This window comes from Crinia signifera, chromosome 6 (genome assembly GCF_055691185.1).
Source record: "Crinia signifera chromosome 6, ASM5569118v1, whole genome shotgun sequence".
NCBI lineage: Eukaryota > Metazoa > Chordata > Amphibia > Anura > Myobatrachidae > Crinia > Crinia signifera.
In genome coordinates, this window is record NC_139222.1 from 152,919,083 (window position 1) to 152,931,087 (window position 12,005).

The 12,005-nt window shown below is 43.8% G+C and overlaps 1 protein-coding gene across 2 annotated transcripts in view; it reads left to right on the forward strand.

Annotated features, from left to right (window-relative positions):
- The window catches only part of ZNF341 (zinc finger protein 341), a 64,765-nt gene that overhangs the window by 33,315 nt on the left and 19,445 nt on the right, over positions 1-12,005 (forward strand). For both annotated transcript variants that reach the window (XM_083147682.1, XM_083147683.1), the window contains exons 8-13: positions 1,730-1,926; positions 2,043-2,233; positions 2,781-2,989; positions 3,460-3,556; positions 6,758-6,890; positions 10,112-10,223. In XM_083147682.1, the coding sequence (XP_083003808.1) occupies positions 1,730-1,926; positions 2,043-2,233; positions 2,781-2,989; positions 3,460-3,556; positions 6,758-6,890; positions 10,112-10,223 (939 nt within the window). The remainder of the gene's footprint in view (positions 1-1,729; positions 1,927-2,042; positions 2,234-2,780; positions 2,990-3,459; positions 3,557-6,757; positions 6,891-10,111; positions 10,224-12,005) is intronic.

The following is a 12,005-nucleotide window of genomic DNA, read 5'->3' on the forward strand; positions in this document are numbered from 1 at the left end:
GTCGTCGCAAACTAACATCACAAAAGATGGTTGCAATGTTGATCCCAGACTGCAACTCCAGTCATAGTTCTACAATCACAAATGAAGCAAGGAGGTGTTTAACACCACCTACTGAATTTGCATTGATATGGATTGTATTTGCATTTATATGTATTGCATTTGCAAAGCTGCTTACAGCAGCTTTGCAAATGCAATCCATATTGAATCCATATTGAGTGAGAGCTTGATTGTGCTGTTTTTTTCTCATTTTTCTGTCAGAGTCTAGATACTTGTATCAGATACTAGATACTTATGATTAGTGTTTTGATACAGCTATGTCACAAAGTCTGCTGCACACTAAATGGGACTATTTTGAGCAATTTGAATATAGTGTTATGTGGACACATTTGTAACCCATTGGGGAAAATATATTCTTTAAAGCTTCAATCATTCACACTTAATAACCAGGTTGATGTTGCCATGTAAATGATTGCCGCTTTAAAAAAATGTGAAAACTCTTCCAAAATCTTTCACTTTCTGATATTCACACCCTATTACATTTGTCCCTCTGGGTGAGATTTAATAGGATGAGAGATTCAGAAAGTGAGAGATTTGGTGAGAAATCTCCAGTTTTTTTAAAGTGGCAATCATTTACACTGCAAAATCAAACTGGTTTTTCAGTGTAAATGATTGCCGCTTTAAAAAAACTGGAGATTTCTTACCAAATCTCTCACTTTCTGAATCTCTCATCCTATTAAATCTCACCCTATGTGTTTGAATGTCATGTGACAGACTGCCCAGTGAGTTACCTAAACACTTTGTAAACATGACACACCAAAGTAAGTACAGTGTATGTGAAATACAAAGCCATCACAATGCTGATATATACAAATTTATTTTAGGATTGGGTTTTGCTGTTGATACAGTAAAACTACATCCATAGTGATATTGATAAGCAGCAGTGGACCCAGGGCCTGATTCAGAGTTGGGATGCAATGCTGATTTTTTACAGTTGGAGGATGTTTGGCTACTGAGCATGAACCAATATCCTGAGAAACCCTTACTGCACACGCGTAAACTGTGTTTGCGATAGCGCATGCATTTTTGTACCAAATCACAATGATATGAGAAGAGCAATGCAAAGCACTTGCGAACCTGGGTTGAAACTGAGGTAACCAAAATGAAATGCAAAAATGAGTGAGTTGTGTGTGTGTGTGTGTGCAATAGAAGTGTCATGGCCATGCTTGCGCATGTGTTTCACTCGCAGTACTGCTGCCACAGTGGCGGCAGAGTGCACAGACCAGACATTTGATCTGCACAGTGCTCAGATAAGTAAAGTGGGCGTTTCACGTTTAGCACATTCCAGCTCACAATTGTTCATGCGGTTATTGCTTAAACAAGCATTTGCATATGTTAGCACTTTAACTGCATATAGAATTGCAGTATCTGCAGCATTAGCGCCCAGTTTTGAATGAAGCTCTGAAACACTTTATTGTTTCTGTATTAAACAAGTGTTGGTGTACACATATGTTGAATCTCTGCTTTATGTGACAGTGACATCCTATACAGTGTTCAGCATGCTTCTAAATATCCCAGTAACCAACACCATAAATAATTCCCTCTCAGATTAAACACCAATCAGATTTTGACTGGCAGTGAAATTGGGTCTTTTTCACACATTTCATCATTCATAACAGCGAAAAGTATCAAAGTATAACTGGCTGAAGATTCCACCTGTTTTGTGTTGCAGCCATACAGGAGAGAAGCCTTTTCAGTGTATTGTATGTGGTCGTGCATTTGCACAGAAGTCCAATGTAAAAAAACACATGCAGACCCACAAGGTTTGGCCAAGAGCCCCAAATACCACAAACCCGCAAGCATCCTTGGCCGTACAGGTGGGGACGCTCAACCCTTCACAGCCAGAAGAAGATGCTGTTGAGAGCGGAGGTAAAATACACTGAATATAAATATCTCTGCTATAAGCACTTTGTGTTGCCTGCAGTATAATGTGTCCCATCCTTGGAGAGGAACCCTTATTATACTTTTATATGTATATTTTGCAGTATCCAGCCAGGTTTCACCTGAAGACTCCTCTTCTCAGGACATAGACACAGCGCAAAGTGGGTCATGTGATGGTTCTGAGGCTAAGCAGGTGGTCATGATTGACCGCTCCTATCACTGCCAATTCTGCAATAGCACGTTCAGCAGCTATTTCCAACTCAAATCGCATATGACTCAACACAAACAGGAGCAGGTAGGCAGTAAGAAGTGTTTTATAGTTAATAGATCTGTTTAAACCAATTGATACATAGGGGTCAATTTAGATGGAAGTTCTACTGAAATAGGATGTTGCCCATAGCAATCAATTAGATTCTACCTCTTATTTAGTTAGCTCCTTCTACAAGATAATAGATAGAATCTGATTGGTTGTTATAAGCAACATGCTATCTTCAACAGAACTTGCATCTTAGTAAATTTACCTTATATAGTTGAAATAGGAAGAAGATAAAGAAACCTTCCTCCCTAACCCCATAAATAATTCTCAGATGAGTTCCCTGTATCCAGTCACCTGCTTACAGATAGATATATATTCTTTGTAAGAAAGGCAGTACACTATTAAATACAGTTAAATAATTATTCATCAGACTTCTGAAGTATGTTTTTTTGAGACATTACATTGAGAAACACTTTCATACTTGAATGCTTAGTAAAAATGATTTTGTTCAGTGACAACTGCCCTTACATGTACAGCCAATTGATATTTTCCAATTGCCTACTGACCACATTTAAAATGTTTACAGGTTTACAAGTGTGTGGTCAAGGGATGCACTCATACATCTCAGAAACTGGACCAGTTCCTGGAGCACATAAAAACCCACCAGGAGGAGTTGACCTATCGATGCCACATCTGCAACAAAGACTTTTCTTCTCTGTATGAGATGGGTGTCCACCAGTATTCACATAGCCTGTTGCCCTTGATTGCCCCCAAGAAGGAGATGGCTGTGTACAAGTGAAGTATAATGTTTAATGCGATGTAATTTTCAGCAATTACAAGAAGTTTTTGGGGTCTGTTCATGAAGCAGTGAAAATAGTGGAGACGTGAGCCAGTAAAGAAGTTGCCCGTGGCAACCAGTCATCTGCTACATATAATTTTATGGAATGTACTTGATAAATGTTACATCAAAGCTGATTGGTTGCCATGGACAACTTCTCTACTAGCTCACTGCTCCACTCTTTTCACTGTTACATGAATAGACCCTTTTATTTATCCTAATTTTCTTTTTATAGCTTTCTAAAATATGTTTTTATTTATTGCTTCATCCCAGTATGCTAGGACATAGCAGTACCAGTGTTCACAGAACTAAGCAGTGTATCTCATTCAATGAAATATTATTATGCTCTATCACATAACAAATCATGTTTCGCCTTGTATCCTGGATAAGGGGATATTTTGTTCTTATGCGCTGCTCTTTTGCGCAGGTGTTTGAAGTGCATGAATAAATACTCCACCCCAGAAGCATTGGAGCAACATCTACAGACAGCCACACACAGCTACCCATGTCCCCACTGCCAGAAGGTGAGACATTCTGCTTTCTTTCCATCCATCATTATTTTCCCTTGTCCCTCCTCCATAAATCATGTTCTATAGTATTTCCATCCATCCATCAATCATTATTCTCCCTTGTCCCTCCTCCATAAATCATGTTCTATAGTATTCTGATTCACTCATCTATATTAACTATGAGGGAACATGAGTAAACTTGTCGTTAGATAACAATTTATATGTTGTGTTGATAATGGACACTTGGAAATTTGCATAATCTAATTAGGTTCCATGTATTATAGCATTATTATATTAAACAGCAGATTTTCTAAATGTTCCATTTTACATCTAATACAATAAATGACTTCGACTGTAAAACCTGCATGCTGACTTTGGCACTAAAAACATTATTTGTTTTTTTTTAACCCATTTTAGCTATTAGGCCAATATGTGTTTGAACAGTTCTGGAACAATTCCTGGGCAAACTCTTCAGTCAGGGAGATGTAGATCTGAATTACTATCTTTGATCCAGCATTTCTTAATGGGATGCGGTCAGTTTCCCGGGCCGACCGCTGAAATTCCGAGACTTTCTCCCTCCGCGGGTGTCCACAACACCAATAGAGGGAGAATAAATTAGTGTGCCGAGCGTAGCAAGGCACCGGGCCCACTGCGTGGCGAGCGCAGCAAGCCCGCAAGGGGGGACGATCCACGTCCCCCCCCCTTGTCGGGATTCCGGTGTCAGGATTTTGAATGCCGGGATTCCATACCGAATCCCTGAATGCGGCTTTGTATGGCTGTCTTATTTGAGCTAGTATTTTTGTTAGCAATTAAAAAACTCTGGCTCATGGCTCAGACAGAGGATTAAGGATCTAGTAAAAATTAGTAGTCTTTACTTTTTTTCGCTACATGTCATCCAGCAAAGGGATGAAAGAGCTAATTTCTGCTGGTTTCAGCCCTTTTGCTCTGTAATTAATGGAAAGACGCTAGTGTCGAGAAAGTGTCTTCTGTCTCGTGATGGACGGCATAGAAGAAAATAGGTCTGGTCTGCTGAAAAGCCAGCAGCTATACTCTGTTTGTCTGCATAATGGCAATTTAGGCTACTTGGCGGTTGTTTTTGGAAACCGGCCTTTTTATCTTCCCGGGTCAGTTTATCAGTTAGTTCCACTAAGACTCCTGGGGTGAGGGTTATATCATATATATCTCATCAGAGCACTACCCAGATCTACTGACTCTCCATAAAACTGGGGAAAAAAGTCTGGCACTGCAGATAGCTAATAAGGCATTGCTGATAGTGGTGTAATCACTCCAGTGGCAATATAAAGAGGTGTATGGGTTTTAAATTGTTTGAATCTCAAGACACAGTTTTCATCTATGTTTGTGTAGAAATGTTTAATAAGATGTAATTATTATAAACTGTCATCATGGACATGGAAAGTTCATGTATGTCAGGAATGCATACTTCCTTTCCAATCAGGGAGGGTTATCTGTGTCTTCTCAGGTTTGCTGGTCAGTCCCACCATTTCCAAGTTTGGGTCATATATTTATTTCTGGTGACAGCTCTTGGTTCACAAAGATTATGGCTGTCATGGCCAAACTGCTAAACTCCAGGAGGATTGTGGTTGTCTCTTATTTGGACAATCTCATGATCAAGTCAGTGTCAATGTCTACTAGACACATTCCCATGAAAACGTAGACTTTAGAGTCCTGTATTTTGGTTCTGAGGGGTAGATTTGTTATAAGTCCATCAGGGGGAATATGCGCTATCCCCGTGCATTATGGCAGGGGATAACGCTTCCCCTGATCCATGACACCCGCTGTGCGAGTGTCTTACGTTCGGTGGTGCGGGGCAGGAGGCAGAACGCAGGAACGATATTTTATACTACGCTCATGCCTCCTACCCAATGTAAGAACAGTCAACATCACTGACCGTTCCACCCCCCTGTAGCTATCGACTTCGACATCTGCAGGTGACTAAGCACTATCCCCACAGCAGGGACAGCACTGTCCCTGCTGCTGGCTCTGGGCTGCGCTGGGGATCTTGCGTGAGTTGTGAGATCCCGCACATGCCCCCAGTCCAGCCGGCCGGGGGGGAAGGAGACAGTGTGTCAGTGTTAACTGATGTGCTGTCAGCAGGAGGAGGCATCGCCGGAGGAGGGAGTTAGCACTCCCCTGCTTCGGCGGGCAAGATGTTAATACATCTTTTCAGTCTCCCCTCATGCTTCGCCTCGCTAATGAGGCCAAGCAGGTAGTGCTATAGTGGCGCGTTAACCAGATATCGACACAAATAAAAAATTGTTCTCCTGCAGGGTGTTTGGAGCTAAAAAATCTGTGTGGGCTTAGAATTATCATTAGGTCTTGGAGAATGATCAAATTGAAAGTACCAACCAATCAGCTTCTGCCAGTTTTTAAACCAACCTGCAACATAACAGTTAGGAGCTTATTGGTTGGCAATTTATCTCTCTCCACTTATCATTCTCCAAGACTTAAGCTGGGTACCCACTTTTGCGACTTCTCCCCCAGAGATGTCGCACGCATTTTCCCTTGAGCCACTAGACAAAAAAGCCTTCCTGGGGGGGCATGGCTCTGGAGCTGATGATGTCGGATGCGGTCTGTGCTCTCCTGCCATAATAAATCCTGTCCATTCATCCTGCACAGTGTCCCCGGCCACAGATTATGTTTTTTTGGGAAAAAAATGTCCATTCAAATTACTCAAGCCTGCCTGGCTCAGATGCGATCACACAGATCACGAATCGCTTCTGCAGCCTGTGCAAATCACAGGCTCTGTCACTATGCGTACGTGACCGTGCATGGGCCCTGCTGTCTATTGCATGCGATTTGGCCGCTTTTCATGCAATTGATTGCCTAGTCACAAAACAGGGTTGGGACAAAAAAAAAATAACCTACTTCTGTATTCGTAGTTTTGGGGAGATATTACTCCATCTCTTGATTTTATGGTGATATGTTATATACTTTCTTCTGAATCCATTGGGGAATACATAGCGGGCTTTTTACTAATTTTTGTTGATATGTTATGAAAGTTAATGTTTTAGGGGGTTTGGTTTTTCCTCTCTTGGTTTCTATCTGGTTCTTTCTTGTTTGGAAACATAAATGCGTTCCCTGCAGGATGGGGCTAAAGGAAGAAACACAAACCATTTTTTAAGTACTAAAGTTAAAAATCCTGTTACACCAGTATGTTTGAAGTTATGAAGATTTATTTCAATATCTTTTTGCCAGGTGTTTCCATGTGAGAGATATTTAAGAAGACACTTACCTACCCATGGGGGAGGTGGTCGTTACAAGTGTCAGATCTGTAAAAAATTATTCAAACGGGAGCACTACCTAAAACTTCACTGTCACATCCATTCAGGTAAGAGTTCTATGTCATTTGTGTGCAGGATATAGAAATTAGGATCTGCTGGGAGCCGCATAAGTCTTTATTATATAGATTTCTAGGACATTCGCAGTGTCCAGTGTTGTCTTCATATAGTAGCTTATATTAATCAGTATATTCAAATGTATTATTTTATATATATGACATTTCAAACAATAGCAATGATAGGATACTTTTTATATAGCATAAAATACATTTTATTAACACATTTACTCTGTAAATATACCTGATCATAGATGAAGTCAATGTAGTTTTGTGTCTTGTTTACTAGATATATAAAGTGGGTGATTTAGAGTTGAATATAAAATCAGGATTTTTTTTTGCTTCTGTGAAATCCCTTTCTCTCTGACAACATGAACATCCTAAACCATAAGCATAATGGGCCTGATTCAAGTGGAAAATTAGAAAATAAAGTTGCTGCATACTGGGAAGCAGCTTACATATAGTAATGCAACAGGACGTGACTGGTGTAAGTAGGCGTATCTATAATGGGTGCAGTGTGCACGGTGCCCATGGGCCCCTGAGCCTGCCTATGGGCCCCTGAGACTTCACAGTGCAATGGAGGTTCACGCATGCACAGTAGGGTCTGAGCGCTAGACCGAACAGACCCTACGGCTGCTGGCAGAGAGGAGGTCGGGAGGAGGAGGCTTCACATGTCTCTTAAGACGCCCCTGCTGTGTGATCCACTGCTGCATCCAAGGGCACAGCATCAGATCCATCTGTAATACTATATACTTAGTAACCCTGATGCTACGCAGACCCCGCATTGCAGCTTTGTCGCGGAGGACAGGAAATCTTTCTTTGAAACGACAGAGACCCTGGCTTCAGCATTCCAACAAAATGGAGCCAAGACACCTTTGTTTTGTAAAATGAAACCCACTGCCACCCCCTCCTCACCTCCAAATGACAGCAGACTGTCAATTACCTGACATCTTCAGCTACTTTGGGAGCGAGGACCAGGATCCATACTCATGCAAAGTATGGGTCTTGTACATGCACAGTGTACTGAACATGTGCATCTTTTCCCGGATAGCAACTGGACCAGGATAATGCCGAGAGTAGAGAGAAGATCCTTGGTTCTTTCAAATTTTAATGTTAGAAACAGGCTCCTTCCATTCTATATACTCCAGCAACTGCTGTCAGTTTTGTATTAACATTCTCCAATGGCGGATTCTGAACCTTGGAGAGTTCCCAAAGCACAGGACAGTGCATCGGATCGGGTCAGATGTCAAACACATCCGATTTGGCCACTTTTCTCCAGATTTCCCGGCTCGATCCATCAGAATTGGGTAAAAAGTGGCCAAATTGGACAAGTGTATGACCAGCTTTAGAGACAATTACATAAGGTCAGGGATAGAATGCACTAATTGAGGATAGATGATCAGAGATATCCGTTCTCTTGTAGTCAGAGTAAATAATATGAAATAATAAATGAAATTTACTTTACAATACATTATATTAAGCAGTCCAGTTATCTACAAATATCAGAATGCCAATGAATATTAACAAAAGAGAAAAAAGAAAAATGGGGAATTCCAGAGGGAAAGCTTGCAACACCTTTTTCTAATGAAGTAGATATTTGGACTAGGCTCTGGGCTGGTCTAGTCAGCCCTTGCAACCATTCCCGTTCCTAATTCACCCTCTGTAACCACTCTGCAATAACTTACTCTTCTGCAGCCAATGCCTGTACTGGAGCCTGTTTCAGTGCCAACATTTGAATGTTCCCAGATTTCTTTCTCCACTCATTACACACAAGGTTCCAGTATCTCCAATACGGGGGGAAGAGAAAGATGGTTATTTGCATGTGCAGTGTTCTCCTGCACATTTAATTTGCAGTATATGGGGCCTGATTCAGCACGTAAATGCCGAACGCCCGTCCCCCTGCTGCGCGAATCCCCGCATTTGCATGCAAGTTGATGTATATGCTTACACTTTGACTCGCATGTGGCTGCTCGAGCGAAACATCGATGACCATCAAATTAATTCGATACTCTTTACCTAGAAGGGCGCTCACGATTTTGATCTTGGGCATCGCAAGGTAAAAAATTGCGTCGGTCGCATCGCATGCGACCAAAAAATCGCATGCGATGCGACCGACGCGATTACCGCGATTTCCCATAGGGAACAATGTTAAATGTCCCAATTGACCTGATTTGACATAGGGAACAATGTTAAATGGCCCAAAGAGGCCAAATAGGCACCCTGAAGTGTGAAATGACCCCCCCAATTGTTAACGCCACCCCACGATCAACTTGAACCCGAAGCGTGGCTAACGGCAGCGGTACGCCTCCTACGACCTTTTCATACCCCCACTATCCACGTCGGCGTGGAGTTGAGAATAGAAAGTGTGGCGAGCGCAGCGAGCCACCGAGCCCGAAGCGTGGCGAGCGGACGCGGACACCTGTGAAGCCCGCGAGGGGACGCAGATACCTGTGAAGGTATCCGCGTCCCCTCGCGGGGCTCGCCACGCTTCGGGCTCGGTGGCTCGCTGCGCTCGCCACACTTTCTATTCTCAACTCCACACCGACGTGGATAGTGGGGGTATGAAAAGGTCGGAGGACGCGTACCGCCGCCCCTCGCGGGCTTGCTGCGCTCGCCACGCTTCGGGTTCACGTTGATCGTGGGGTGGCGTTAACAATTGGGGGGGCCATTTCACACTTCAGGGTGCCTATTTGGCCTCTGTGGGCCATTTAACATTGTTCCCTATGTCAAATCGGGTCAATTGGGACATTTAACATTGTTCCCTATGGGAAATCGCGGTAATCGCGTCGGTCGCATCGCATGCGATTTTTTGGTCGCATGCGATGCGACCGACGCGATTTACATTTTAACATGGATTTCTATGTAAAATCGCGGGCATCGCATCGGTCGCATCGCATGCCATTATAATGGCATGCGATGTACATGCGATGCCCGCGATGGGCGCCCTTCTAGGTAAAGAGTACCATTAATTCTTTTTACAATCCGGAGATAAAAGTGAGTCTAAACTGACTTTTATCCTGGCAAGAGTTGGTCGAATTCGGGTGGGTGCTGACATTGTGTGATGTAAGCCGCCCGCCCCCGATCTGTCGGATACAGTGTTGGATGTTGATACAGTGGAAGTCTAAATCATTAATAAAATATTAATAGGATTGAATATTTTGCATTGAAACCAATTTCATCCGTACTTTTTACTAGTTTCTTTCATGTTACGGCAGGTGAAAAGCCATTCCGATGTACACTGTGTGAGTCTGCATTTAATCGCAAGGACAAGCTGAAGAGACACATGCTTATCCATGAGCCCTACAAAGCGTACAAGTGCCCCTTTGCGTATGTCTTTATTTTACTCCTATGTACTAAGCAGCTATTTGTGGTCCCTATTAATTATGTTGTGAGTTGTTCTAAGTCTGTATTTTTTGTCAGAGCCTAAATTTGAAAAAATAGGATTTATGGTCTTACCTTGATAAATCCCTTTCTTTGAGTCCATAGGGGGCACAGGAGTTCACGCTGGGTATGAGAGGTGAGGTAGCAGAGCGTGCACCAAAGGGTTACAAAAATGTACCCAGCATGCTCCCTGCCTCCCTTCTCCCTCATAACCCGCCCCCTGACCCTGGGTCACCAGTTTCGTTAGCAAGCCCAAGGTAGGAGCAGAGCCAGAGAAGAAGGAAGAGCAAACGCACACCCACATAGCATACAGGCCCTAAAGCCATGGAACTTTCCTACATAGGAAGCCCCGCTACCAGGTGCGTCTGGGAGGGCGTCCTGTGCCCCCTATGGACTCAAAGAAAGGGATTTATCAAGGTAAGACCATAAATCCTATTTTCTTTTTCGTCCACTAGGGGGCACAGGAGTTCACGCTGGGACGTCCTAAAGCTGTCCCCTCACGGGTGGGGGACGCTCCTGGACTGCGGAAAGCACATGTCTACCAAACTGTGCATTAGCCGATGCAAAGGTATCAAATGCATAAAACTTGATAAAGGTCTGGGAAGAGGACCAAGTAGCCGCCTTACAGAGCTGTTCAGCCGAGGCGCCTCGATTAGCGGCCCAGGATGTACCCACAGACCTGGTAGAATGTGCAGTAATCCCCTCCGGGGGAGTAATCCGTGCGGAAAGATACGCTTGGCGAACCACTGATCTGAGCCATCTCGCCCAGGACTGTTTGGAAGCGGGCCAGCCCCTCTTATTGGCCCCATAAAGCACAAACAGTGAACCCGACTTACAAGTTGACTTAGTCCTGCGAAGATAAATCTGCAACGCACGGACTACATCAAGAGAAGCTTCAGCTTCAGAAGAACCTGGAAAAGAAGGCACCACTATTTCCTGGTTAAGGTGAAACTCAGACACCACCACCAAAATCCAGTTTGGTACAAAGAACCACCCTGTCCGGGTGAAATACCAGAAAAGACGGTTTCCATGATAATGCACTCATGTCAGACCCCCTTCGTGCTGAGGAAATAGCCAACAAGAAGCCACCTTCCAGGATAGCCATTTCAGATCCACCTCCTCCAGAGGCTCGAAAGGAGACGATTGAAGTGCCTGGAAAACCTCTAAAGAGGGACACCTCAACAGCCAGCCCGTCAAAGCCAGGCGACTCAAGTCCAGGTGTCGGAATGGCCCCTGTGAAATTAGGTCTGGACGCAGAGGTAGACTCAGAGGAGAGGCTACCAACAGGTTCCATAGATCCGCGTACCAACCTCGACGGGGCCAATCTGGGGCCACTAGGATCATCATTCTTCCCTCCTTCCTGAACTTCCACAGAAGGCGAAGTAGGAGTTGAAACAGGGGGAATGCGTACACTATCTTGCCGACTTAAAAAGTCTGCCTCAAAATTGAGAACCCCTGGGATGAAGACTGCAGAGATTGCAGAAATCTGCTTCTCCGCCCACCTGAATATCTTGGAGACTTCTTTTATCGCTCCTTTGCTGCATGTCCCGCCCTGCCTGTTGATAAAGGCCACAGGCGTGGTGCTGTCGGACCGGATCTTTACAGGGCACCCTCGGATGAGGGACCCCAACCTCTGAAGAGCCAGAAGGATTGCTCTCAATTCCAGGAGATTGATCGGAAGGCGACTCTCCTGAAAAGATTGAGAATTGCAAACCGCTCCCCAGCCCC